Below are 25,151 nucleotides of genomic sequence, written 5' to 3'. Positions count from 1 at the left end.
GAGGGAATTCCGAGGAAACCCTTTTCTTCCTCGGAATTCCGTCGGAATATTCCGAGGAACTAGTGTTTGGGGTTTCCAAACATCAATTTTTTTTGCCGTATTTCATTTCTTATACATTTGTAATGCATGCCATTGAGGATTCTTTGTATAGATGATCATAAACCATGAAATAACAAATTTCAAAACTAATTGAAAGTATTTCCTTTACTGTTCATTAAAAGGTATAAGTGTTTCTCTTATGTTATTGGATTTCGTTCATACAATCAGAAAAGTGTTAATTATACGGTAAGGAACAAATTTTTGACTTCATAATGAACGTAAGACACTTAATAAGGGTTATATAGGTGTTATTCAAACCGCAAAACGTTGTTTTCGGTTTAAAAACCCTATTTCCTCGGAATTTCCTAGGATTATTCCGAGGGAATTCCAACACAAGAAGCGGGTTCGTCACAGCTGGAGAAGCAAAGGCCAAAGAAGTGGGATAAGTCTGATACCACCCACTACAACAACATGAAGAAGGTAGCCGTTCCGGCTACACAACTAGCATGTCCTGAGACGATGACAATATTGGGAATCCAAGCAGACATTGAAGGACTGTTCCAGAACATGGGTCTAGGCCAACTATGCAACCTCAAGGAACCCACTTATCCGGAGTTGGTACGCCAGTTCATAGCATCCGCATACGTCACCCGTCCCGATGATAGGCATGAGGAAGGTTTTCTGGCATTCGTAGTGCAGAAAGTATACTATGAGGTATCTTTCACAGACCTCTGCGGACTATTTGGATTGAGTGCGGGGGAGAGGACATATGGTCTTTATTGGACTTCAGAGCTGTTGAACTTCTGGGAAACGATTGGCACATGGGTTTATAGATCTTCTCAGGCAAAGGAGTCACTTATCCGGAGCCCAGTACTGAGATATGCGACACGCCTCATTGGCTCATTGCTATACGGGACAACCACAGCCGCATCAGTCACGCAATGGGAGTTGTGCCTCCTGTACCAAGGTGTGAGGCATTTGCTACCGGCATTTGGAAACTCTACATTCCCACCTGCTACTGCCTTCAACATGGGAGCGGTGCTGGCCGCAAACTTAGCAGGATACAAGGGGAAAGTAACCAAATCCAAGAGCAATGCATGTGGATTTGGTGCAGTGATTACTCGGATCCTTAGACATGTGGGTGTAGACTGCAAGAACCAGGAGGTAGCACTGGACAGATCGAACAACATTGCTTGGAACTACCTGGATGTCATTTCTCTAGTAAGTAAGGAGTTCATAGCTGGTCCCCACTCGAGGATCGATCGGGATGGTCCTTACGTCTACGTATTCCAGGACCGAGCGAAGAAAACACTCTACTGCCACCTACCTCAGATCGGTCTCACTTCTCTACTTTCAGAGGCTGCAGTTGAGTTCCTACCCCCTGCTACCGCACTAGTAGACAAGCCATCCTTCTTCACGCCAAAATATCAGACCAAAGGCAAGGGCGTGGTTGATGAAGAAGGAGAAGATGAGGCTGCACAAGCCATTCCAGATGATTCACAACCCCATCAGCTACTCCCATCAGACTCCAGCCAGTACAAGCTGCAAGAGCTTCCACCGAACGCCACTTCGCGCCAGCAACAACATTGGAGAGATCAGAGCATAAAGACAAACAACGACATGCTACACAAGATCTGGGCTGCCATTTCACGTATCAGGCCGTGTCGTTGCCAAAAGGATGATGTAGTTCATCGGGACAACTCTCCATCCAGCTCTGGTTCGGGTTCGAGTGGTACACACAGGGTAAGAAAGAGGTCCAAGAGACCCAATGATGCGGAACATCTGGAGCAGGAGACGAGGAGTAGGAGCTATCACCGGCTATTTTATTTTCTTTTCTATTCTAACGTTTTATGGTCTTATTTTCTGTTAATTTTGAACTGAGTTTTTTTTTGGGTTTCTTAATTATGAGTTTGTATTTCTTTTACATGGTTTCTTCGTTTTATTTGGTTGTGTTCTGAGTAGTTTTTAATTCGTATTCAGCTTTGCCTTGCTAGATAAACCAAATAACTATTATTCGAGGAAAGAGGTTATATCAAGTGTTCCTCGGAATTTCCTCGGTATTTCTTTAAAAAAAATAAAAAAAATCAATGATATTCTGTTTCCGAGTCATCATCACTAGATGAATCTGAATCTGGATCTTGGTGAAACTCTCCAATTACTGGTTCATCCTCTACGTGAACGACGGCTTCCTCTCCAAAGTCGGTTAAATCGACTACAAGGCCAACTCCAGCTAAATTTTCTGCTGCACTACAGTTGCCGGATGTGCTTGGTTGTAGTGGGTCTTCCAGCTCAGAACTTCCCTGAACTCGGCCTCTCGGGTTGAGTCTTGTAACAGTAACCCATGGATCATCTCTGTTCCTTACCCGGGGGTACTTGATATAACAAACCTGTAACATTTAGAAAAATTATAAATTAATACACATGATGATGAATCATTCTGAATAATTAACATTTAATTACCTGATCGGCCTGGGAAGCAAGAATGAAAGGATCATAATATTGCAGCTTTCGCCTCGAATTTACTGATGTAACACCAAATGCATCTGTTCTCACACCTCGATCTGGGGTGTTGTCGTGCCAATCACAATAGAAAACAGTACAGCGCAATCCAACCATGCCCAAATACTTGATTTCCAAAATCTCATGTATGTGTCCGTAGTATACATCATCTCCTGATGCAGAACAAACGCCATCATCATAAGTCGTACTCGAACGTCTCCTCTTCTGAGTTGTGAATGCATATCCTCGAGTACAAAATCTCGGATATGACTTCACAACAAAGTTTGGTCCAACGACCATCTCACGTATCCAATCGTCAAATGTTTCACCTCTGGCCAAACCAGCAGACACCTATTAATAGCACATATATATATATGTTATATCAATAAATGTGAATTAGTATAAATATGTGATAAAATATATTTTAATTTGTTTAAAGCACTCACATAAGTAAACATCCATCCAGTAAATTCTCTCTGCTTCATTTCTTCTAGTTCGTCCTCTGTGGCGTATCTATACTCGAACCGCTTTTCTGCCATGAAAATCCTGTATATGATGACAATAATGTAATTAATTAAGATTTAAATTTCAACTTGTTAAAATAAAAATTTGTAAGCTCATTTATTTACCTCTCATATTGAAGAACGTCTTCGCAGTTGGTGAGCAAATATGTTTGCAAATTACTGCGCTCCTGCTCAGTAAGTCGACGGTCCTTTGGTTTTCCGCTAAGTCGTCCAACGTCTGTGAAAATGTCTGGAACCGTAACATGATATGTTGCCCGTTCGCCTCTATCATCATGCCGAGCAGGTCTTCTGTTTTTGGTCTGAACTTCTGCTGGAAAGTAGTACTCGGCAAAGTTTGAAGTTTCTTCATTGATCATCTGTGCGACTATAGAACCTTCCACCCTACTTAAATTTTTCACCATCTTCTTCAAATGGAACATATACCGCTCATACAGATACATCCATCTATACTGCACAGGACCACCAAGTTCCAATTCTCTTGCCAGGTGAATAACAAGATGCTCCATAACATCAAAAAATGAGGGAGGAAATATCTTCTCAAGGTTGCACTGAATCACGGCTATGTTAGTCTTCAAATTTTCAATACCTTCAAGAGTCACTGATCTCGTGCATAAATCGCGGAAGAAACCACTTATCCCTGCAATTGCTTCATGAACATTTTGTGGTAATAGTTCCTTGAAGGCGAACGGAAGGAGGCGCTGCATCATTACATGGCAATCGTGGTTTTTCAAGCCAGTAAACTTTCCTTCCTTTCTGTCGATACAGTTACGCAAATTTGATGCGTAACCGTCTGGAAATTCCACATCGTTTGAAATCCAATCAAAGAACGCATCTTTTCCCTCTGCATCAAGTCGGTATATGGGAAAAGGAGCCCTACCATTTTCATCAACATGAAGTTCTGAACGAGCACATATATCGACTAAATCCAGTCTTGACTTCAAATTATCCTTTGTTTTACCTTGAACATTAAGGATCGTGTTCATGAGATTGTCAAAAAAGTTCTTCTCAATATGCATGACATCTAAATTATGCCTTAGCAGATGATCCTCCCAGTATGGCAGATCCCAGAAAATACTTTTTTTGTGCCAGTTATGTAGTTCTCCAACAGCATCTACCGGAAAACGCTCATGTCCACCGACTTCTGGCGTCCTTTCTGCACCAAAATCTCTTAGTTGTATCTTCAAATCTTTCCCACAAATTTCCGGAGGTGGACTGTCAAACACCCTCTTGTTCTTCGTAAACAAATTCCTACTCCTACGATATGGATGATCAGGTGGTAGGAATCTCCTGTGACAGTCAAACCAACACGTTTTCCTTCCGTGTTTTAGTTGGAAAGCATCAGTGTTATCTTGACAATATGGACATGATATCCTTCCATGCGTTGTCCATCCAGACAACATATCATATGCTGGAAAATCACTTATTGTCCACATTAGTACTGTCCGCATTTGAAAGTTTTCTTTACACGAAACATCGTATGTTTCAGCACCTTGAGCCCATAGTTGTTGCAACTCATATATTAGTGGCTGAAGAAACACATCAAGTGATCTCTTAGGATGCTCTGGTCCGGGAACGAGAATCGAGAGAAACAAAAACTCTCGTCGCAAGCACAAGTTTGGGGGGAGGTTGTATGGTGTAAGAATGACGGGCCATAGAGAATATTGTCTTCCACTCTTGCCAAACGGACTAAAACCATCAGTACATAATCCAAGGTAGACATTTCTTCTTTCATACGCAAAGTCGGGATACTTTGATTGGAAATGCTTCCACGCTTTTGCATCTGAAGGATGTCTGATCTCACCATCTGTTGAGTGCTCCGCATGCCATCTCATTGGTTGCGCTGTGCGTTCAGATAGATACAACCTCTGCAACCTTTCCGTCAAAGGTAAATACCACATCCTTTTATATGGCACTGGAACTCTTCCACTCGTATCTTTATAATGAGGCTTTCCACAAAATTTGCATGTAACCCGCTGTTCATCCGCCCTCCAATAAATCATGCAGTTGTCGCTGCATACATCTATTACCTGATACGATAAACCAAGACCAGCTACGAGTTTCTGAACCTCGTAGTATGAACCAGGAGCTACATTATCCTCGGGTAGAATACCTTTTACAAAATCAGCAATCGCATCCACACAGTCTTCAGCCAAATTATAATCTGTTTTAATGCCCATCAATCTTGTAGCAGATGATAAAGCTGAATGAACATCTCTGCAACCTTCGTATAATGGTTGCTTTCCAGCATCCAACATATCATAAAATCTCCTAGCTTCTGCATTGGGTAAATCTTCCCCTCTAAAATGATCATTTACCATCTGCTCAGTACCTACACCATAATCTATATCTGTTCTAATTGGTTCTTCTAATCTAACCGCTGGCTGAGGTTCGCTAGTACTACCATGTTCATAATCAGTTTCCCCATGATGATACCAAATTTTGTAACTTCGTGTAAACCCACTCAAATATAGATGAGTCCAAACATCCGACTCTTTAATAACCTTTCTATTTTTACAATTAGAGCAAGGACATCTTAACATACCTGTTTTTTCTTCCGGTTGTCGGTGAACTAACCCCATGAATTCGGTTATACCTCGTTGGTGTTTTTCCGTAAGCAATCTCGTGTTCGGATCCAAATGAGGTCGATCGATCCAAGAACGAAAATAATTTGAAGAAGACATATTTTTTATGAATCAAATTCGTGTGTAAATAGAGTAAGAGGGAGGATGAAGATATGGAGTGAATTAAGAGGAAGAGGAGTGCTTGTATTTATAGTTTAAATCCTGCCAACAGACCGAGGAAATTCCGACGGAAAAGACTAGTTCGTCGGAATTTCCTCGGAATTTGTAAAATCCCCCAACGGCTCTCCAACGGCTATAATATTTCCTCGGAATTCATCGGTTTTTTCCGAGGAACACATTTTTCCTCGGAATTTCCTCGGAATATTCCGACGGATTGATATTTCCTCGGAATTCCGTCGGGATATTCCGAGGATTTCATTTTCCGTCGGAATGTCCGTCAGAATACCGCTGTTTTCTTGTAGTGATGCTAGCTATTATATATAAGCAAACTTGAAATATGCTATTAAGCTATATATAGTTTATTTTTGTTAAAGCATTAAGCTAATTTACAGTTGATAAAAGCGAGTGTTTATCACAAAAATAATCACCAAGTCAACTACGACCGTGCATTATGGACAAATGTGCAATATTCAAAGATTATTTATACAGCTCAATTAATTCGAATCTCACTATAAACTACTTTTTGGCTTAATTCGAACCGTATACCGAAATTATAACAAATATGTTATGAATTAAAGATGTAAAGTTAAAAAACGTGCCCAGCCAACAAAAAACTAGGTCATACCATACCAAAATACAATGTAATAAATTCAAAACTTTGACAATTTAGCGTTTTTAATGGCACCACTCCGCCTCCCATTCTTCCTTGAACGTAAAGTAACCTTTTACTCTTTTATTTCACTCATTTTCATACAATATTTTTACAAATCACATACACAAATCCCACACGTTTATGCCAACTATTACTCAATATCATAATTTAAAAATTAATTAAGTTATCATGTACTTTATTCTCCTAACTTATATAAAACTGTAATTTCTTGGAGAGTAACAAAATAAAACACTTTTTAAAATCCATAAGTCTCATATCATTTTTCTCTAACCATTTATCTTATCTACCTCTCTCTTTCTCTCTCTTTCTCCATGAGCGCTCTTGCTTCTCATCCTTCTTTATCACAAATTCCTCTACAAGGCTATGAAGAAACACCCTAAGCCGTGTAGTTTCCTCTTCCACATCTCTCTACTCTCTGTGTTGTTCGTCTTTCTTCTTGTTTCTTTTGCATTTACAACGTCGTACACGCGTAAATCAGGCATTGGTCTCAGTCATAAGAGAATTCTAGCAAGTAATTTTGACTTTACACCGTTTATCAAGATCAAAGATCGAACTCAACGTCAACTTCGAAGTCAAAACCTGGCCGGAGAAGAAACCGGTTCTTGGTATAACGATGAGGAACGGCTAGTACCTAGCGGTCCAAACCCTTTGCATCACTAGCTAAAATGTCTTCGATTCTGTAGATTTTGATGCTTTGCTTTTGAATCAATACATATGTTATTTTATATATTGTGAAGTGTATTAACCATTATATTTGCTTAAGGTCTTGATCTCAGAAATGTGGTTCGTTATTATATATCAATAGCTTCAGTTTCTATATATGTAGTGTAGGTTCTATCTGTCCTATACTAGATATATAAATATATATATATATGTAATATTCATTGAACATAAGTAACTAATTTATATGAATCTATTGATTTTATCCCCAAAAAGAATATATTGATTGATATTTGCGTTAATTTTTATAAACATCGCGACAATTTGTTTGTTTGAGTATAATAAATTAGTTATCTATTTATTTTCTCCACTACATTATTATATTGATTTGTATTATTGTTATATTGAAGAATAGCCCATCTGTTTTGTTCTGATTGTAAAGTTCTTCGATGTTATGCAATAAAATATCTATAATACATATAAAACTGACAATATGTTATTAGTTTTATCTTGTAATGTACGTCTGAATATATATAGGGTGTCCAAAAAGTTTTTATATTGATCTATCTCAAACAAAAACTTGTATATTTGTTCATGTCAATTTCAATGTGCTTCAAGTATCATATATTGTCTGTAATATAGTTCAGTACAAGTTTTTTTTTTAGTTCAGTATAAGTTATTGTGTGTTTAGTATGTTTTAAAGATATTTAAAAACGTTCAATAAAAATGACATATACAGTTGGTATTTGACATTTCATCTGCATCAAAACCCAATGCCACATTTGTAAAAGATATACCTAATCGTTTCCTAAATGTCAACAAAAAAATGGTGTTTGTTCACTAGCCATTTTGTTAAAAGTAGAGAAGTTTATTCATACATTATACATTTTTAGGACATGTTACAAGAACCATACAAAACTTTTTTTATTACTGCTATTTTTTTAATATCCGGCTTGCATTTTTATTACGTTGTGAAAAAAACATATTTACAAAATATCATTACTTTTTAATGTCAACGTAAGCAAAAAACCAGTGTCACATAGGAATGCGCTGACATGTATTAATGAACTCAGCCGTAAAGCGCTACAAACTTCGTTACAACTATCGGGCTACGATATATGTACTTTAGACCCGTTAGGGTTAAACGGTTTTTGAGTTGAAAGCCCATAATTAAACTCGAATCTAACATGGTATCAGAGCAAATCCTGAAACCCTAGTTTTTGATTTCCCTCTGAAATTTCTTTCTATCGTTTTCTTTCTCTCAAAGTTAGAGCTTCCTTTCTGCTCGAGCTTTCTTCTGTTTTTTTTTTCAATTCCGTAACTTGCAATGAGTAAGGATATCATAGCGGAACGCTGGTGATTCCACTGTTATTACGCCTTTTTCATTGTTCTCGTCTGATAATCCGGGATCAATGATCACTTCGGTCACGTTAACCGGAGACAACTACAATGAATTGTCTGCGGAGATGCTCAACGCTCTTCGTGCCAAAAAGAAAATCGGGTTTATTGATGGCTTGATTGCCAAACCCGTGACTGCTGGGGCTAAGTTAGAGTCGTGGACGTCTGTGAACTCTATGGTGGTTGGTTGGCTGCGAACATCGATCACACCTCGCGTACGTTCAACGATCACATTCATTACCAACGCACATGATTTGTGGGAGAACCTAAAGAAAAGGTTTTCGGTTGGAAATAGAGTTCGTGTCCACCACCTTCGTGCTCAGCTGGCCTCAAGTCGCCAAGAAGGAGAATCCTTGAGTGATTATTACGGACGAATGGCGATTATGTGGGATGAGCTCTACACATACAAACCCATTCCTGAATGTACGTGTGGAGCATCGGCGAAGCTCGCAAAGGAAAGGGAGGAGGAGAAAGTGGACCAGTTTGTGATGGGTCTTAACGAATCACAATTTACAAACGTGATCAATGCAAGCGTTGACTCTGATCCTCCACCAGATTTGGAGCAAGTTTATTCGTGTGTGATTCGTGAAGAGCAACGACTACAAACAGCTAAAAGCCGTGAACAGCCGTCTGAGGCAGTTGGATTTACTACACGAAGAGATTCCCAACTCGATCTCTCTGTTCGACGTGAGTCTGGACCTGATCAACGTGGCGATTCCACTGGTTCTTGAAACAGAGACCGGTTGCTCTGCTCACACTATGGGCGTTCGGGCCATGAAAAGGAATTTTGCTGGAAGCTTACAGGCTATCCTGACTGGGTGACTGAGAGGAATGCGCGCAACACCGGACGAGGTTCGAGTCATGGTGGTCGCGGTGGTTCACCGGCGGGCAAAGGACATGCAACAGCTAATGTCGCTAATGCTACTTCTCCTCACTCCTCTGTTTTTCCTGAACTCACAGCAGAACAATGGAGGGCAATCAGTCTGATGGCGCAACAGAAAACATAACACGTATCAAAGGACAAGCTCTCTGGTAAGCTCTCTGGTGATAAAATAATAGACACATGAGCTTCCCACCACATGACGGGGGATCGATCTCTCCTTGTCGATATAGTTGACACACTGCCTTGTTTGGTGGGTTTTGCCGATGGGAGTAAAACATACTCGTCTAGCATGGGCACTTTGTCTATAACGATTAGTGTGTCCCTTCACAATGTTCTTTATGTTCCAGACCTCAACTGCTCTTTGATTTCTATATCTAAGCTCCTGAAGCAGCTGAAGTATTGTTGTGCTTTGTTTACTGACACTTTGTGTATTGTCCAGGACCGCTTCACGAGGACCCTGATTGGAGCCGGTGAAGAACGGGATGGAGTGTATTATCTCACAGATGTGGCATCAGTTCGCGTCAACAGAGTAGGAGCAGTGTCTGATCAAACTTTGTGGCATAAACGATTGGGACATCCATCATTTTCAGTTTTTTCGTCTTTGCCTTTTGATATTTCGAACTCGTCTAACCCGAGTCCTTGCGACGTTTGCTATCGGGCTAAACAAACAAGAGAAGTTTTCTTTGATAGTTCCAATAAAACGAAAGCATGTTTTGAATTGATACATGTTGATGTTTGGGGTCCATATCGAACTCCTTCTTCGATCGGTGCTGTGTATTTCCTTACCATCGTTGATGATTTTTCAAGATCAGTATGGCTTCATTTGCTTAACGAGAAGTCTGAAGTTCGTCGCGTTTAATCAATTTGGTTTGAGTGTTAAATCTGTACGCATCGATAACGGCACGGAATTCACCTGCTTGGGTCCGTTCTTTCAGCAAGAAGGTATACTTCATCAAACTTCTTGCGTTGCCACGCCCCAACAGAATGGTCGAGTAGAGCGTAAACACCGACATATTCTGAACGTCGCTCGATCATTACTCTTTCAAGAAAGCCTACCTACTAAGTTTTGGGGCGAGGCTATTCTCACCGCTGGTCATCTTATTAATCTCACGCCAACTTCGGTTCTCAAAGGTCTTACCCCACACGAAGTCCTCTTTGGGAAGAAACCAAGCTATGAACACATACGAGTGTTTGGCTCAGCATGTTACACTCATCTTCGATCTCGCGACAAGGACAAATTTAGTCCGCGCAGTCGCAATTGTGTGTTCTTAGGCTACCCCTTTGGGAAGAAAGGTTGGAAGGTTTTTGATTTGGAGATTGAAGAAATTTTGGTGTCTCGTGATGTGATATTCCGAGAAGATATTTTTCCTTTCGCAATGCAAGTCCCTGGCACTGATTCTGTTGCCATTACCAGTTTTGCAGATGATGACTGGTGTCTCTCTCCCACCACTCTAGACAGGGGGAGTTCGGTGGTAATCATTGATACCAATACACCAGCTCAAGCCGATGTACCCACTCAGACTGATACAACTACTCATGACAATTCACCCGCTCAGACTGAATCTGTCACTGTCCCTACTGAGGAACAGTATGTGCATACTGAGACCGTACACCAAGATCACGCTGATGATGCAGACCAAGATACAGTTGGTACATTAGCGATTCCTGGTTCTGATACAGCACCTGATGATGCGTCTGGTTCGATTCCTCTTGGACGGGGTCATCGAACGAAGCAAGCACCTAAGTCTCTTGCTGATTATCTACTCTACAACATCCGCTGCACTGATAATACACTTACTGATCCCGTTCTCTCCGACTCCATTCATGCGTCATCTCCGGTCTCAGGTAGTACTCCCTACCTTCTTGAGCATTACATATCGGATGATGTGTTTTCTACAGGCCACCAAGCATTTCTTGCTGCAATTCTTGCCAGTGTAGAACCTAAAAGCTTCAAAGAAGCAATGCAAGATAAGATTTGGCGGGATGCTATGGGAGATGAAATTGATGCTTTTGAACAAAACAAAACTTTCAGCATTGTCGACCTCCCTGAAGGAAAAGAAGCTCTTGACAACCACTAGATTTACAAGTACAAGTACAGAGCCGATAGGACAATCGAAAGGCCTAAGGCTCGATTGGTGGTTCGAGGCAATCATCAGGTAGAAGGAGAAGATTACACTGACACTTTTGCACCAGTCGCCAAAATGACTACACTTCGTTGTCTTCTTAAAATTATTGTCGTTCAAAAATGGGAAGTGCATCAGATGGATGTCCACAATGCATTCTTACATGGTGATCTTGAAGAAGAAGTATATATGAAACTTCCATCGGGGTTTCGACATTCGGAACCAAATAAGGTTTGTCGTTTACACAAATCTCTTTACGGTCTTAAGCAGGCTCCGAGATGCTGGTTTGCAAAGCTCTCGACATCTTTAAAAGAGTATGGCTTCCTCCAATCCTATTCTGATTACTCACTGTTCTCTTACTCCCGTGAGGATGTGGAACTACGTGTGCTTATCTATGTTGACGACCTGCTGATTTTCGGAAATAACTCTGCTGCGCTATCCACTTTCAAGGAGTACTTGGGTACGTGGTTTCGCATGAAGGATCTGGGGAAACTGAAGTATTTTTGGGTCTCGAGGTTGCTCGAAATGATGAAGGTATCTTCCTATCACAACGGAAATATGCACTAGAAATTATTCAAGAAACAGGCATGCTTGGTTCAAAACCTGTTACTTTTCCGATGGAGAAAAACCATAACTTTGCCGCTGACAAAAGCCCTTTCTTGACGAACCTAGCACGCTATCGTCGTCTCCTTGGGCGCCTCATCTATCTTCTCTTTGCCAGACCCGATCTTTCGTACTTTATCCATCTGCTCTCACAATTCATGCAGGCTCCACGCGAAGCTCATTGGGAGGCGGCTATGCGAATTGTTCGTTTCTTGAAGAGCACGGCTGGTCAGGGGATTATATTTCGATCAGATACTGATCTCACTCTCACTGTTTATTGTGACTCCGATTGGGGTGATTGTCCTCTCTCGCGAAGATCTTTGATTGCTTATGTGTCATTACTTGGCGGTTCTCCGATTTCATGGAAAACGAAGAAACAAGACACAGTGGCACGTTCTTCCGCTGAAGCTGAATATCGGGCCAAGATTCTCTCACTCCGACAATTACTAGAGGAACTGGGCTTTCCGCAAACACAGTCGATTCGTCTCTTTTGCGATAGTCAGACTGCAATACACATTGCTTCAAATCCCGTGTTCCATGAACGAACTAAACACATTGAGAAAGATTGGCATGCAGTTCGCGATGCTGTCTTGGATAAGACTATCTCGACGATTCATGTTAGTACACACGACCAACTAGCTGATTTACTCACAAAAGCTCTCGGTCGACAACAGTTCCAACGTCTAGTGTCCAAGTTGAGCATTCTTAATCTCCATGCTCCAATTTGAGGGGGAGTATTGGGCTACGATATATGTACTTTAGGCCCGTTAGGGTTAAACGGTTTAACCGTCATATGGATGTGTATATAAACATGTTGTACAACGTTAAGTGAAATAAGAAAGCATATTCTCTTTATTAACAACAACTGAGTTATTATTACTTTGCGGTTGAGTTAAACAACACGGCTGACTTATGAAAAATTGGCTGACTTACGAACATAAGTCAGCCATTAGTGATGGCTAATTTACAGATTTCAGACTGATTTATGGGATAACGGCTGACTTACGAACACAAGTTACAGCTGACTTATACATCGGCGCGCTGATTTCTCGAAACTTTGGCTGAATTATAGTTAGGACATGGCTGAGTTATGTTTCGCCGACTGATTTAATGATCATTGCCTAGCTGAGTTACTAAATTTACAGTTGACTTATGGGAGGTTGTTACAGCTGAGTTATATTTAATCAGCCGTAACTAGCTGGATTAACAGTAAACTCAGCTTAATTATGGCTGACTGATTAGCGAAAAATAAATTACTAGAATAGCATTCATTTGACCGCTGATTTATATAATATTGAACCCTTGGATTAAAGAAAAATTAACCAGTGAGAAAAAGGGTGAGATAGACAAAAAGATAATTTTGAACTCTTAGATTAAAATCAATCAATGGTCATGAAAAAGCAATATAAATTGTAATTTTAGTTTTTTTCAATTTTTTTAAAAAAATTGCTTAAATTTAAAGAATGTAGTTATAGATTTAAATCAAAATTTAAAATGGAATTTAAAAATTAATGATTTTTTTGTTTTAAATGGTTAAAATTTGAGTTTAACTCTAAACTATAGACCTAAACTTTAAACCTAAACATTAAACTTTAAATAATAAAAAATATCAGATTTAATGTTCAAAGATAAACTTTATAATTTTATAACTTTATAATTCTATAGTTTAGGATTTGAGGTTTAGATTTTAAAAAAATTGAAGTTAGAGTCTTGTAAGTAAGAATTGTATAAGTGATTGTAAGAGAATATATATCTCAAGGTCAAGTTAAAGTTTCAACTTGAAAAGTCAAGAAACTATACACATTCAGTTGATTTATATTCACTTGATATTGATAAGATGATATTCAATATAACTTTTTAAAGTACTTGAATTCAGTTTTCCGATTTTAGAGTATGTTTGAGGTATGGCTGAGTTATATAAACGATAAGGCTGAGTTATCTAAACGACACGGCTGATTATATAAACATTTTCTAATTTTAGGGTATGTTTGAGGTATGATTGAGTTATATAAACGACACAGCTGAGATATATAAACGACACGACTGAGTTGTGTTAACATTGCATAACTCAAATACAAAATACATGCGTGAGTTATGTTTCTTACCTAGAAAACCAAAAATATAGGTTTTCTGCACTATTCCGGTGATAACTCCTCCATGTCTCCAAGCTTCATTGAACGAAGCTTTATTGAACTCCTCTGTGTCGTCTCTTCTAAATCCGTCACTTCTTTCAGTCTCCTCCATTGACTTCTTGTTCAATCTTCTTTTTCACTCATATCCGGAAAAAAAATTTAGATTATCGAAATATGGGTATCAAATCACAAACAAACTTAAATGAATACATCCGACAATTGCCAACTTGAGTGTTTTTTAAAATTAATGTATTTGTCTTTTCTCTTCGGAATGCACATTTCTTATAGCTAGGTTTTGGGAGATTGGCGGGAAGTAACTCAGTCACAACTGCATATATAAACTAACCGTAAAAGATAATTAACTCAACCACAACGGAAATTAAAACTCAGCTACAAACTCGAAAAACTCAGCAGAGAAGATGATTTCGGGCGATTGCTGCGAAAAAGATTTCGTGGAAACGCTTGCGGAAAAGACGATTTCGTAGAAACACTTGCAGAGAAGATGATTTCGGTGAAGACGTTATCGGAGAAGTTCGAGATGTTATCTGAGTATCTAAGATGATTTCCAATCCCACCGTGTCACCTGAGATATCCGTGTGAACAACGATGGACCAAACATGACTCGTCTTATGAATCGTTATCTAATAATTAATTTTAGAAAAAATATTTAATTTTGCCGAGTTTTGTAATCTTGATAATACTATTGAACTGTTTCTGAGTTGATGAGATACAAGCGTTAAAATTTATTATTAGAAAAAGGTGAAATAGTGGAATAACCTCTGAGTGTTTCAAAACGTTAGAAAAAAAACGAAAACCACAAATCTTCATGTAACCCTTAAGCGTAGGCTTTTTGAAGGCGAGGATGGGCATGGGCTCAATTGGTTCAGAAGACTGGCCCTTTATATATTTTTTTTAAAAATTCCCTCGACATTGTTTGAAAAATGATTTGCAATATCTCCTACGATCACTTCCCCAGATATAAATATGACATGACTATTAAAATTGATGACATGATTTATGACTAAATATAACATGAAAAATTACATTTAATGTGATACATATTTTTAGTAAACTTTTTTAAATATGGTAATAATTTACATTAAATGTAATGTGATTTATATTTTTGGTAAACTTTTTAAACTATATTTATAACTCATACATCATTATTGAAATAAATATATTCAAATATGACATTACAAATTTCAAAATATTATTTAACTCTAATCTTGTATTAATATTTTGTTTCCACTTTCAATTTATATTATAATAAAAAAATTCATTGATTAATATTATTTTAAGCGATTTACCATATAATTTTATTATAATCAAAGTTATAAGAATTATATTAATAGAGTATATTAACTCTAGTCTCATATTAATATAATGTTCCAATTTTTAATTTTATATTATAATAAATATTTTCATTTATTAATATTATTTTTAAATACTTACCATATATTTTCAGTTTTTAAATATAAAAATACTTTAATTAAATTATGAAAGTGATAATTCAACTATAATATCAACATTTGTCATTGAAAAATGAATGTATTTTTTAAAAATTGTAAATTACTGTTTTCCAATCATTGGACACATTTTTAGAAAAAATATATACATATTGTGAGTATAAGAAAATATCATTAGGTTTAGGTTATTTAGTTTTATGTAATCTATGTTTATTGTATCCAATATTAACAGAAATATGTTTAAAATCGTTTATATAATTATCTCTATCATATCATATGTATTTATATGTATATTTAAAATTTCTATAATGTAGTCTATAATATTTAATTGTTTCTATAAGCAAAATATTTTAATTCTTCTATCTTTAAAATGTTTGATTGTTTGTATGGTAATATTGATTAGATTAGGTAGTTCTTTGATTAGTTTCCTTTTTAAAACTTTAATTAAATAAACGAAAATTCAAATACCAACAACCAATCAAATTAAGAGAATTAATTCTAAACTTCACTAATGAATGACATCTAAGCAAAAATCACTTAAGTGACTTCTCAATTAATATATAGTAGGATTCTTCCGACAATTTAATTTGTGATTCTTCATATATATTTTGTATTCTTTCTACATTTTAATTTGTGATCACTATTATTATGTCTTCTTACAGAAATTATGTTCAGAGTTTGCGTTATGGTTTTTATATGAAGTTTTCTACATACTTTTTAAAAAAGTTTTACTTTGTGAACGTATTTGTTTAGTTTAGCCTCACGAGTTATTTCTAAGACAATAATAAGTATGCTTGAATCAGTCCCAAAACAATCGAACAACAACTTAGAAATTCTGATGCTAACCTTTGAATTGGAAGCCAACCACGTATTTGAAACCTCTACATACCCTCATGGTCATTTTTCTTCTAAACCACTCTTGGTCTGTTAATATCTCAAGGACGTTCAACTTAAGCTCCTTCTAGAACTCTTCTGATTGCTCATATATCTGTTCATGCTTTTCCTGTGTAAATAAAAAAAAAATCTATCTCTACAAGTTCAGTGGAATCTGAACTGGAAAAAAAGACAAACATGATTGACTAAAGGAAACACAAACATGAAACTGGAGATAAAAATATTTAGACACACTGAGTTGTTTCATATCAAAAATCCATCAACTCTTCTGACCATAAATGTACCACAAGCCATGGTCCATCTTTTAATATCTCCAAAATGTGCATATAAATATAACAATTTAAGTCTTAAAATGTATTTTATGATTGTAATTGAACATCATATACTCTAAATGTTTTCTGAAGAAACGATTTTCATTATTTTGAATAGAAAGTAACTTAGATAGTTAAGATTTAAGAACAACAGAGAAAACAAATGCACAGAGGTCAGACCAATGCACAGAGCTCAAACAATGCACATATTATACATGTTGTTAATTAATGTATTCTTCAAACTATGCACAAAAATGTTAAGTAAATTAAATTATTTTTCTGATACTTTCAACCTAGTAATAAGTTACAACTCATTAAACATGTATCAATACTGTTAACTTTTCTCGCAATCCGGTCGAATGGAAAGTTGAATATCGTTTTTTGTTGTTAAAAAAAGATTGAAGATCCTTTCTGTCATTATAAATCATTCATGGCCGTCCAAGTGACCTTTACATCCATCTTGTCATTTAATTATGGTTTATATATTAGTATGAAATTAGTCAATGACCATCTAAATATAAATATTCTTGATTATTTTTGTATGTTAATTTTTAATATATCAAGAAAATAGGCTATCCGAATATTTCTATGATATTTGAAACAATATATAGTAGTACTAGGATCGACCCGAACTACGTCCATGATTTTTTTTGTTTAAATTTAAATGTTGATTTTATATTTAGTATGTTTATTTAATTTATAAATATTATAATCTATTATAAAAAAATATAAGTAGCCAAACAATTATAAAAACATTTTAAATTATTCATTTTTTTTTACGCATTTCAAAATTTTTACTATCCATTTTTTTGTTATTAGAAATTATATATAAGGTAATGAGTAGAATAAACAAAAAATATTAATTTTTAGTTATGGTGTTTAATTGGTTGAACTGTATAAAAGTTTCATTTCACTTAAAACTGTTTATGAATTTTGTTTCCAATTAGTATCCAAGTAATTTAATGGATCCTCCTCTTAAATCTACGACTTTATATTTTTATCTTTTGTTTTTTCTTAAATAAGCGGTTTAAGATTTTTTCATATTTTTAGATAAAAAGCACTAACCGAACACATTCTAAATATTTGTTTATCTTACTTATATATGTTTTGATGTAAAATATTGTAAAATATATAACCACTTAAACTGATTCAACAAATAATAGATGAAAAAACTCGAATGCATATAATATGTAATCATACATCACATGTACAGTGTAACCCCACCTGTGTATTCCATATGTATATTTGAAAATAACAGATGAATATGGCGACTTGAAAATAACAAATTTCAATATTCATTTTTTTAGAAAACCAATTTCAATTTTTTTTTGCCGGATTTCGGACCTTTGTAATTCCAATAATAACTAGGAGTTTTCTTGCGCCATGCGCAGAAATAGTAATTTTTAACATAATATTTTTTATTTCAAAAGAAAATTTTGATTTATATTTCAACATTATTAATTTATATTTTAACTTCAATTGTTATAAAAAATCATAAACGTATTTTTGTAATCTTATTTCTTTTGATTTGGTATAACTATTTAAATTTATTTTATTTAAATTTTAATAAAGATAAAATTAGATTTTATAAAAATAGTTTTAATTATATTATTGTGCTTAATGATTATTTGTTTTAAATATATATATATATCTTCCCATCTAATTTTAAATATATACATATCTATATATATATATATTATATGTAAATATAAATTCTAATAAATTTGAGACTTTGTTTGTTTTAGTTAAACTGAAAAATCTTTTTGTTAATTTAAACGATTAAGATGGACAGATAAATTTAAATAATGTTTAAATATTTAACTATCAAATTTTTTTTTGGATTAGTGTTACTTTATTTAGTTTATTTTTATTAATGTGAGATACATATATACATATATATTATTATTTTAATTATGATATATGAATTATTAATATATTTAATAGTTTACCATAAATAAATATTTATATGGAAAATTGACATTAATGATGATATATGAGTTATTTTTATTACCATATTTAAAATTCCTGCAAAAAAATTTAAATTTTTATAAGGAAATTTTACAACTCACAATTAATACGATGTCATGTCACTATTTTCTAAAACCATGTCATTTATTTTAAGTGTCATGTCATCTTTTTTCAGCAAAAATGATTGTAGTGACAACATGTGTATAAATCACTTCGCAAATATAGTCTAGGAGATTATCGTAACAAAAGAAGTATCATTATCCTTGTTGAGTTATTACTTATCAGCTATAGCCTCTTCGTACGTAATGCATTGAGAAGGGAGACGAATTTGAGAAGACATATGTCATGATCAACGAAGTCAATATGTTACATAGAGATTCAGTTATATCTTTTTTGGAGACAATTTTTTTTTTTGGACAAATTTTGGAGACAAATTACTCTCTTCCAAATTAACGGTAAAATACTACTCCCCATTTGCATGCACATTTGACCATCTGGTTGATACAGTCTCAAATTGGAAACTAGAGAATGAGTGAACCAAGTATAAAACGAAATTTGGTCATATCGCTGCTGTTCTATACTTCATAGGATTATTATTTGTAGTTCAAATCTAAAAGTTCAATCGTTACATATTTGGCCGAGAATTTAACAGAGACGAATGATTTGACGTTAAGATCCCATGTTATAAAGAAGCAGACCAAGTGAGCATGCACGACTGAAAAGAAACCACATAAAGTTAGATGAATTGAACATTCGGTGTTGAGGCCGATAATAATTGTGCCTCTCGCGTCTTAATGTTGGTTTGTAGTGTTGCAAGTCAGAGTTAAAACTTACAAAAGCAAAAGACAAAAATCAAATATGTAAAATCAATGTGTAAAGAGTTATAAATCTGCAAAACTAAGATACAATGTCATATTCATAAGACTGACAAAAAAAAAGATAGAAGGATGCATCAAATATCTTACCAAAGGTCATCATCAGACATAGTAATCACTTATTGCAATGTATGTGGCTCTTGACAAAACTGGCCAGACGGCAATATATACAGATTCCATCATATTCTCTTCTGCTAGTTACTCCCATCCAAGAGCGAAGGAATGAATTCCAGCCAGGTGATTCTTATTCTAAAGTGCGTTTGCTTCTTTTTCTGTACAATTCCAGATCACAAAAGCACAAATGAGACTTTCGAATGGCATCACACTCTCCTGAGACTCGAGCAATTAACCTTTCCCAAGCTCGCTTGATGTACAAGATATTTAGACCTCAGTACACCAGACTCGATCATACATAATCGCTTGCCTTTTCATACTCTTGTGATCTGCTTTACATAAACCCATCGTAATCAAACATGCCAGTTTCAGGAGAACGTATGACAAAATTCTCAAATCTAAAAAAAAATCAAACACAAAATCATATGCATTCGAGTTTGCGCAGCTCTGCACTCAAAAGACTCCAAAAGAAACCAAAATCACTACTTTCCTCCAAATCGTCCCTCGACCTGTAAATACACTAAATAGACTCCAAAACATAATAATAATATCTTAAAACACTTATATATCATGGCTGAAAGTGGGTAAATTCCATGGTATATCAAAAACACCATCTACCTGGGATAGACGGTACTAGTGTTTATACTGGTAATCGAGTTTGATCGGTTCCCTGTGTAAGTGAAGTATGTGCCTCAGCCCAAAGTAATTAAGGACTTTGTTTCCGCCAGTTTGAGAGTGTCTCTAGGATCAATATCCAAATTTCTAAAAACTTTGTTGTTTCTTCTTTTCCATACATATTATAAAGTCCAAGCAAATTGATGATCTTCTAATTCCGGAGAAACCCTCCAAAATAAATGATCCATATTTATAAAAAAGTTGATTTCATGGGAAATATGTTCGGGTTCGATGGGATTCGTGAGAGTGCCCAAACCTGAACCGCTGGTGCATATTAAAAAAACATGATTTATGGATTTCTCATGTGCTCTACATCGTGCACAAATTGTATCCCCTTGTAATCCGCTTGCCCTCAAATTGTTCTTAACCGCTATATATTTTGATACCAGTTGCACTAAAAAATGTTTCATCTTAGGTGGACAGCGTACCTTCCAGCAGTGAGCCCTTCAATTGAATCACCGACGGACCATACTCTGGTAGCGTTCTGTCTCTATCCAGGTACACTCGTTCTACTTGGTATCAAGATTTAACCATCTATCATCCATTAGTGGTAAAATGTCATCCATCTCAATATGCTGTCTGAACTTGATTTAATGGAAACAACGCATATTATAAAACAATAAACTCTACACATTTAAAAAAAAATATAAAAAAAAAGAGGCTTTGACTTCATCCTATATAAATAAAGGAGTATCTTGCCTAAGACAGGATGATCAATATTCACTTTCAGAGTCATCTAGATATCTTGCGTAAAACACCTATACAGAGAACCAGACATAATTAATATTTTCTATGCAATTCACCTCTATCCTAGGCGCATCGCCTCCGTCTTAGGCACTTTGCCTTTGTTCTAGTCACATTGCTTCTGTCATAGGGATATCTTGCCTCTGTCCTAGACACATCGCATCTTAGCACATGCATCTCATATAGGCATATGTGTCATTTGTAGTGAATTACGATCGGTCTGATCCTTATTCGAAGGTATGTAAACAACCTTTAATCGGATTCAATAATAATCAATAAAATCTCTTTTACGTTCATCCGCCTAATTACAAACTCAGTACAAAGACTTTTCTTACTCACACCATCCAAACCGCGCCCAGTATATGCCAAATTCATACTAACACAAACATTAACAATTGCAGTTTTATACAACGACAGTTATACTAGATTGTGGGTGTAGTTCAGCCAAACTCCAAGTGGGCTTCGTGCTCCACGGCCCAGTCTTGTCTGAAATCTGCATGAAAGAATCAAGCCCAAGTCCCAGCCCAAGGACTTTCAGTAAATGAAACGCAGCGTTTCAGAATGATCGACAATTAGCAAAGTTTGTTATAATAAACTTTCGAATCCAGTCATCATCATTACGCGAAAGAGAATCAGATTGAGATGCCGAGCGAGAGAGAGGAAAAGTGACATAGCTTGAGTTCGTGAGGGTGAGCTTCGACGGAGTTGTGAAGGCGGTATACGGCTAGGCGTACCATTCCAGCAGCGAGTTTCCAATCTCACAGAGGAAACAATAAGACGTTTTATCTCTTGTACTTTCTATTGATCCGCCATTATTGTGATCTTGTAACCTCGATCCGATATTCATAGTGAAGCTGTTGAGAGATAACGTCTCCCTCCCCGGTGAGTAGATCAGCGAACACTGGGTGAACAAATCTCTTGTGTCAATCTATTGTTCTTGATTCGTTCCTTGATCGAATAAAAAATCAACAAGTAGAGATATCAATCACCTAACCTAAGCAAGATAAACCTAAGTCAAATCGATCTAAACCTCTACAAGTGGTATCAGAGCACAAGGTTGGGTGCTGAGGCTAAGAGTTAGATCAGATCTGATAAGAGAGAAGGAGAGAGCTCTTATCTGTGATTGTGTGTGGCGATCGTTGTGGTTGAGGAATCCTTGCTTGAGTTGTTGTGGTTGGTTTATGTTGGTGCAGAATCTCAAGATCTCTATGGTTCAAAATGGAACCTACTCTTGGGAAGTTTAACATGGATAAGTTTGATGGAAAAGGAGACTTCGTTATGTGGAAGTTTAAGATGATGGGACAGCTCAAGATCCAAGGCCTTCTTGCGGTCATTGTTGATGGCTTCACGGTTTACTCCACCTCAGAAAAACAAGAAGAAGGTGAGAAACATGTGATTGATCAAAAGAAGTTCGAAAAGGACTTAAGAGTGAGAAGCTTACTTGATACCTGCTTGAGCGACTCCATCTTGAGGAAGGTCATGCATGAGCAGACTGCTCTAGGCATGTGGAAGTCTCTGGAAAAGCTGTAGCAGCTCAAGTCTCTTCCAAACAGTATCTATCTAAAGAAGCAGTTCTCCTGTTACAAAATGGAAGAAGACAAGTCAATTGAAGAAAATGTGGATGTGTTCATGAAGCTAGTATCTGATCTAGAAAGTCTGAAGGTTACCGTAACAGACGAGGATCAAGCTATACAATTGCTCTCTGGTCTTCTTGCTGCATATGAGCCACTAGTCCACACTCTTCAATACGGAATAGGACGTGACACACGCACTGTTTCCGAAGTTGTTACCTCAGCATATTCAAAAGAAGCAGAGCTTAGACAAAAAGGTTTATTAAACAAAAAGACGTCTTCTTCTGAAGGGTTATATGTTGAATCAAGAGGAAGATCATCTAAGCGATCTGACAATGGTAACAACAAGAAGTACAACAGATCTAAAAGCCGAGGTGATCGATCTAAGTCCAGAGGCAGATCAAACAAGACAAAGAAAGGAGCATGTTTCTCATGTGGCAAAGAAGGTCACTAGAAACGTGACTGTCCAAACAGAGGACAAAGAAATAATGGTGAACAAGCAGTAAATGCAGTAACAGAAATCAGACAGCCACTAGTACTAACAGCTAGTATACCTGATTCAAGAAAAGAATGGGTTCTCGATTCAGGTTGTACATTTCACATCACACCAGACAAAGATGTCTTATTTGATCTACAAGAAGGAGATGGAAGCAAAGTTCTAATGGCGAACAACAGAGTGCAAAGTCCAAGGCATTGGCAAGATCAGAATTACAAATGAAGATGGTACAGTAATCATTCTTAAAGATGTTCGCTATATGCCAGACATGAGCAGGAACTTAATCTCCTATGGAATGCTAGAAAAGTCAGGATGTAACTATCAAGGTGGAGACTTCACCAAAACATTCTATAAAGGACATAAAGTGATCACATGCAAGTATGAAAATGGATTGTACTATCTACAAGGAACAGTGTCACGAGGTGAAGAAAATGTCAGTGAAGCTACTGATAACAAGACAAAAGTGTGGCATTCTCGACTGGGCCACATGAGTTTAAAGAACATGGAGTTGCTTGTAAAAGAAGTTTTCATACAAAGACTGAAGTGGGAAAACTAGAATTTTGTGAAGGTTGCGTATTGGGAAAATCACACAAACAAAGCTTTCCTACAGCTAAGCATACTTCTAAAGGCATCCTAGAGTATGTTCATTCAAATCTTTGGGGTTCTCCATCAACTCCGGAAAGTCTTGGTGGTTGCAAGTATTTTATCAGTTTCATTGATGACTTCTCAAAGACAGTTTAAGTCTATTTCCTAAGAACTAAGGATGAAGTGTTGAAGTGTTCTCTAAGTTCAAGGAGTGGAAAGAGGCGATCGAAAGCTACACATAGAAAAGAATCAAGTGTCTTAGAAGGGACAACAGTCTGGAATACTGCAACAATCAATTTGATGAGTTGTGCAGAAAGGCTGGAATCAAGAGGCATCGAACCTACATCGAACCTGCACCTACACACCTCAACATAATGGGGTATCAGAACGTATTAACCGCACCATCATGGATAAAGTGAGGAGTATGCTCGCAGAAACTGGTTTGGGACAAGAGTTTTGGGTAGAAGCTACTTCTGCAGTAGTGTATCTGATAAACAGGACATCAAATTCAACCTTAGACTTCAAACTACCAGAGGAAGTTTGGTCAGGGAACATGCCTGATTTATCACACTTAAGAAGGTTTGGTTGCACGACATATGTTCATGTTACTCAAGAGAAGACGAGTCCTAGAGCTAGGCAAGGAGTTTTCTTGGGATATCCGTTTGGGGTTAAAGGTTACAGGGTATGGATTCCAGAAGACTAAAGTGTACTACAAGCCAAAATGTTGTGTTCAGAGAAGAGGAGATCTACAAGGACACGATAATTCAGAAACAAGAAGAAAGCGTATATGGGTTAGATGGCACAGACAAGCAGACCAAGAAATCAACGTAGAAAGACTCTTTCAGTCCCAGTCTGATTCGTGGACCTAGTGGTCCCAACTATGAACTTGGTGAAACATCCAGTCTTGGAAACACAAATATGTCTCAACAGGACTTAGAGGATCAAGGAAGTTCAAGTGAATCAGAAAGTGATGATGAGACAAAAGGGTTGACCTTTGTTGAAGACATTGAAGCTACAGGTTCTATTGATAACTACATGCTTGCAAGAGATTGTGTTTTCGGCACATTATATGTATGTCTTACTACTAGTTTTCAAGGTTTTATCGAGTCTTTTTAGTTCATTTGAGTCATTACAGGCCTAGAGTTGTATTGGATGGGAGATGTACCAGTTGGAGGAA

The 25,151-nt window shown here is 36.6% G+C and overlaps 2 protein-coding genes across 2 annotated transcripts; both read left to right on the top strand.

Moving 5' to 3' along the window:
- Positions 1–6,773: 6,773 nt before the first annotated feature.
- LOC106319907 (CLAVATA3/ESR (CLE)-related protein 11-like) lies at positions 6,774–7,136 on the top strand. Its single transcript, XM_013758303.1, has one exon. It carries the CDS (start codon positions 6,840–6,842, stop codon positions 7,134–7,136), a length of 297 nt encoding a protein of 98 aa, XP_013613757.1. The 5' UTR covers positions 6,774–6,839.
- A 15,404-nt stretch (positions 7,137–22,540) lies between these two features.
- LOC106319902 lies at positions 22,541–22,852 on the top strand. The gene has a single exon (XM_013758299.1). The coding sequence runs from the start codon at positions 22,541–22,543 to the stop codon at positions 22,850–22,852; it is 312 nt and encodes a 103-aa protein (XP_013613753.1).
- The last annotated feature ends 2,299 nt before the right edge of the window (positions 22,853–25,151 follow it).

This window comes from Brassica oleracea, unplaced genomic scaffold (assembly GCF_000695525.1).
Source record: "Brassica oleracea var. oleracea cultivar TO1000 unplaced genomic scaffold, BOL UnpScaffold00685, whole genome shotgun sequence".
In the NCBI taxonomy this organism is placed as follows: domain Eukaryota; kingdom Viridiplantae; phylum Streptophyta; class Magnoliopsida; order Brassicales; family Brassicaceae; genus Brassica; species Brassica oleracea.
This window is presented reverse-complemented; position numbering and strand designations above follow the sequence as displayed.

Coding starts and splice junctions, on each gene's coding strand:
- LOC106319907 (XM_013758303.1), top strand. CDS start 6,840: ATGAAGAAACACCCTAAGCCGTGTAGTTTCCTCTTCCACATCTCTCTA.
- LOC106319902 (XM_013758299.1), top strand. CDS start 22,541: ATGGAACCTACTCTTGGGAAGTTTAACATGGATAAGTTTGATGGAAAA.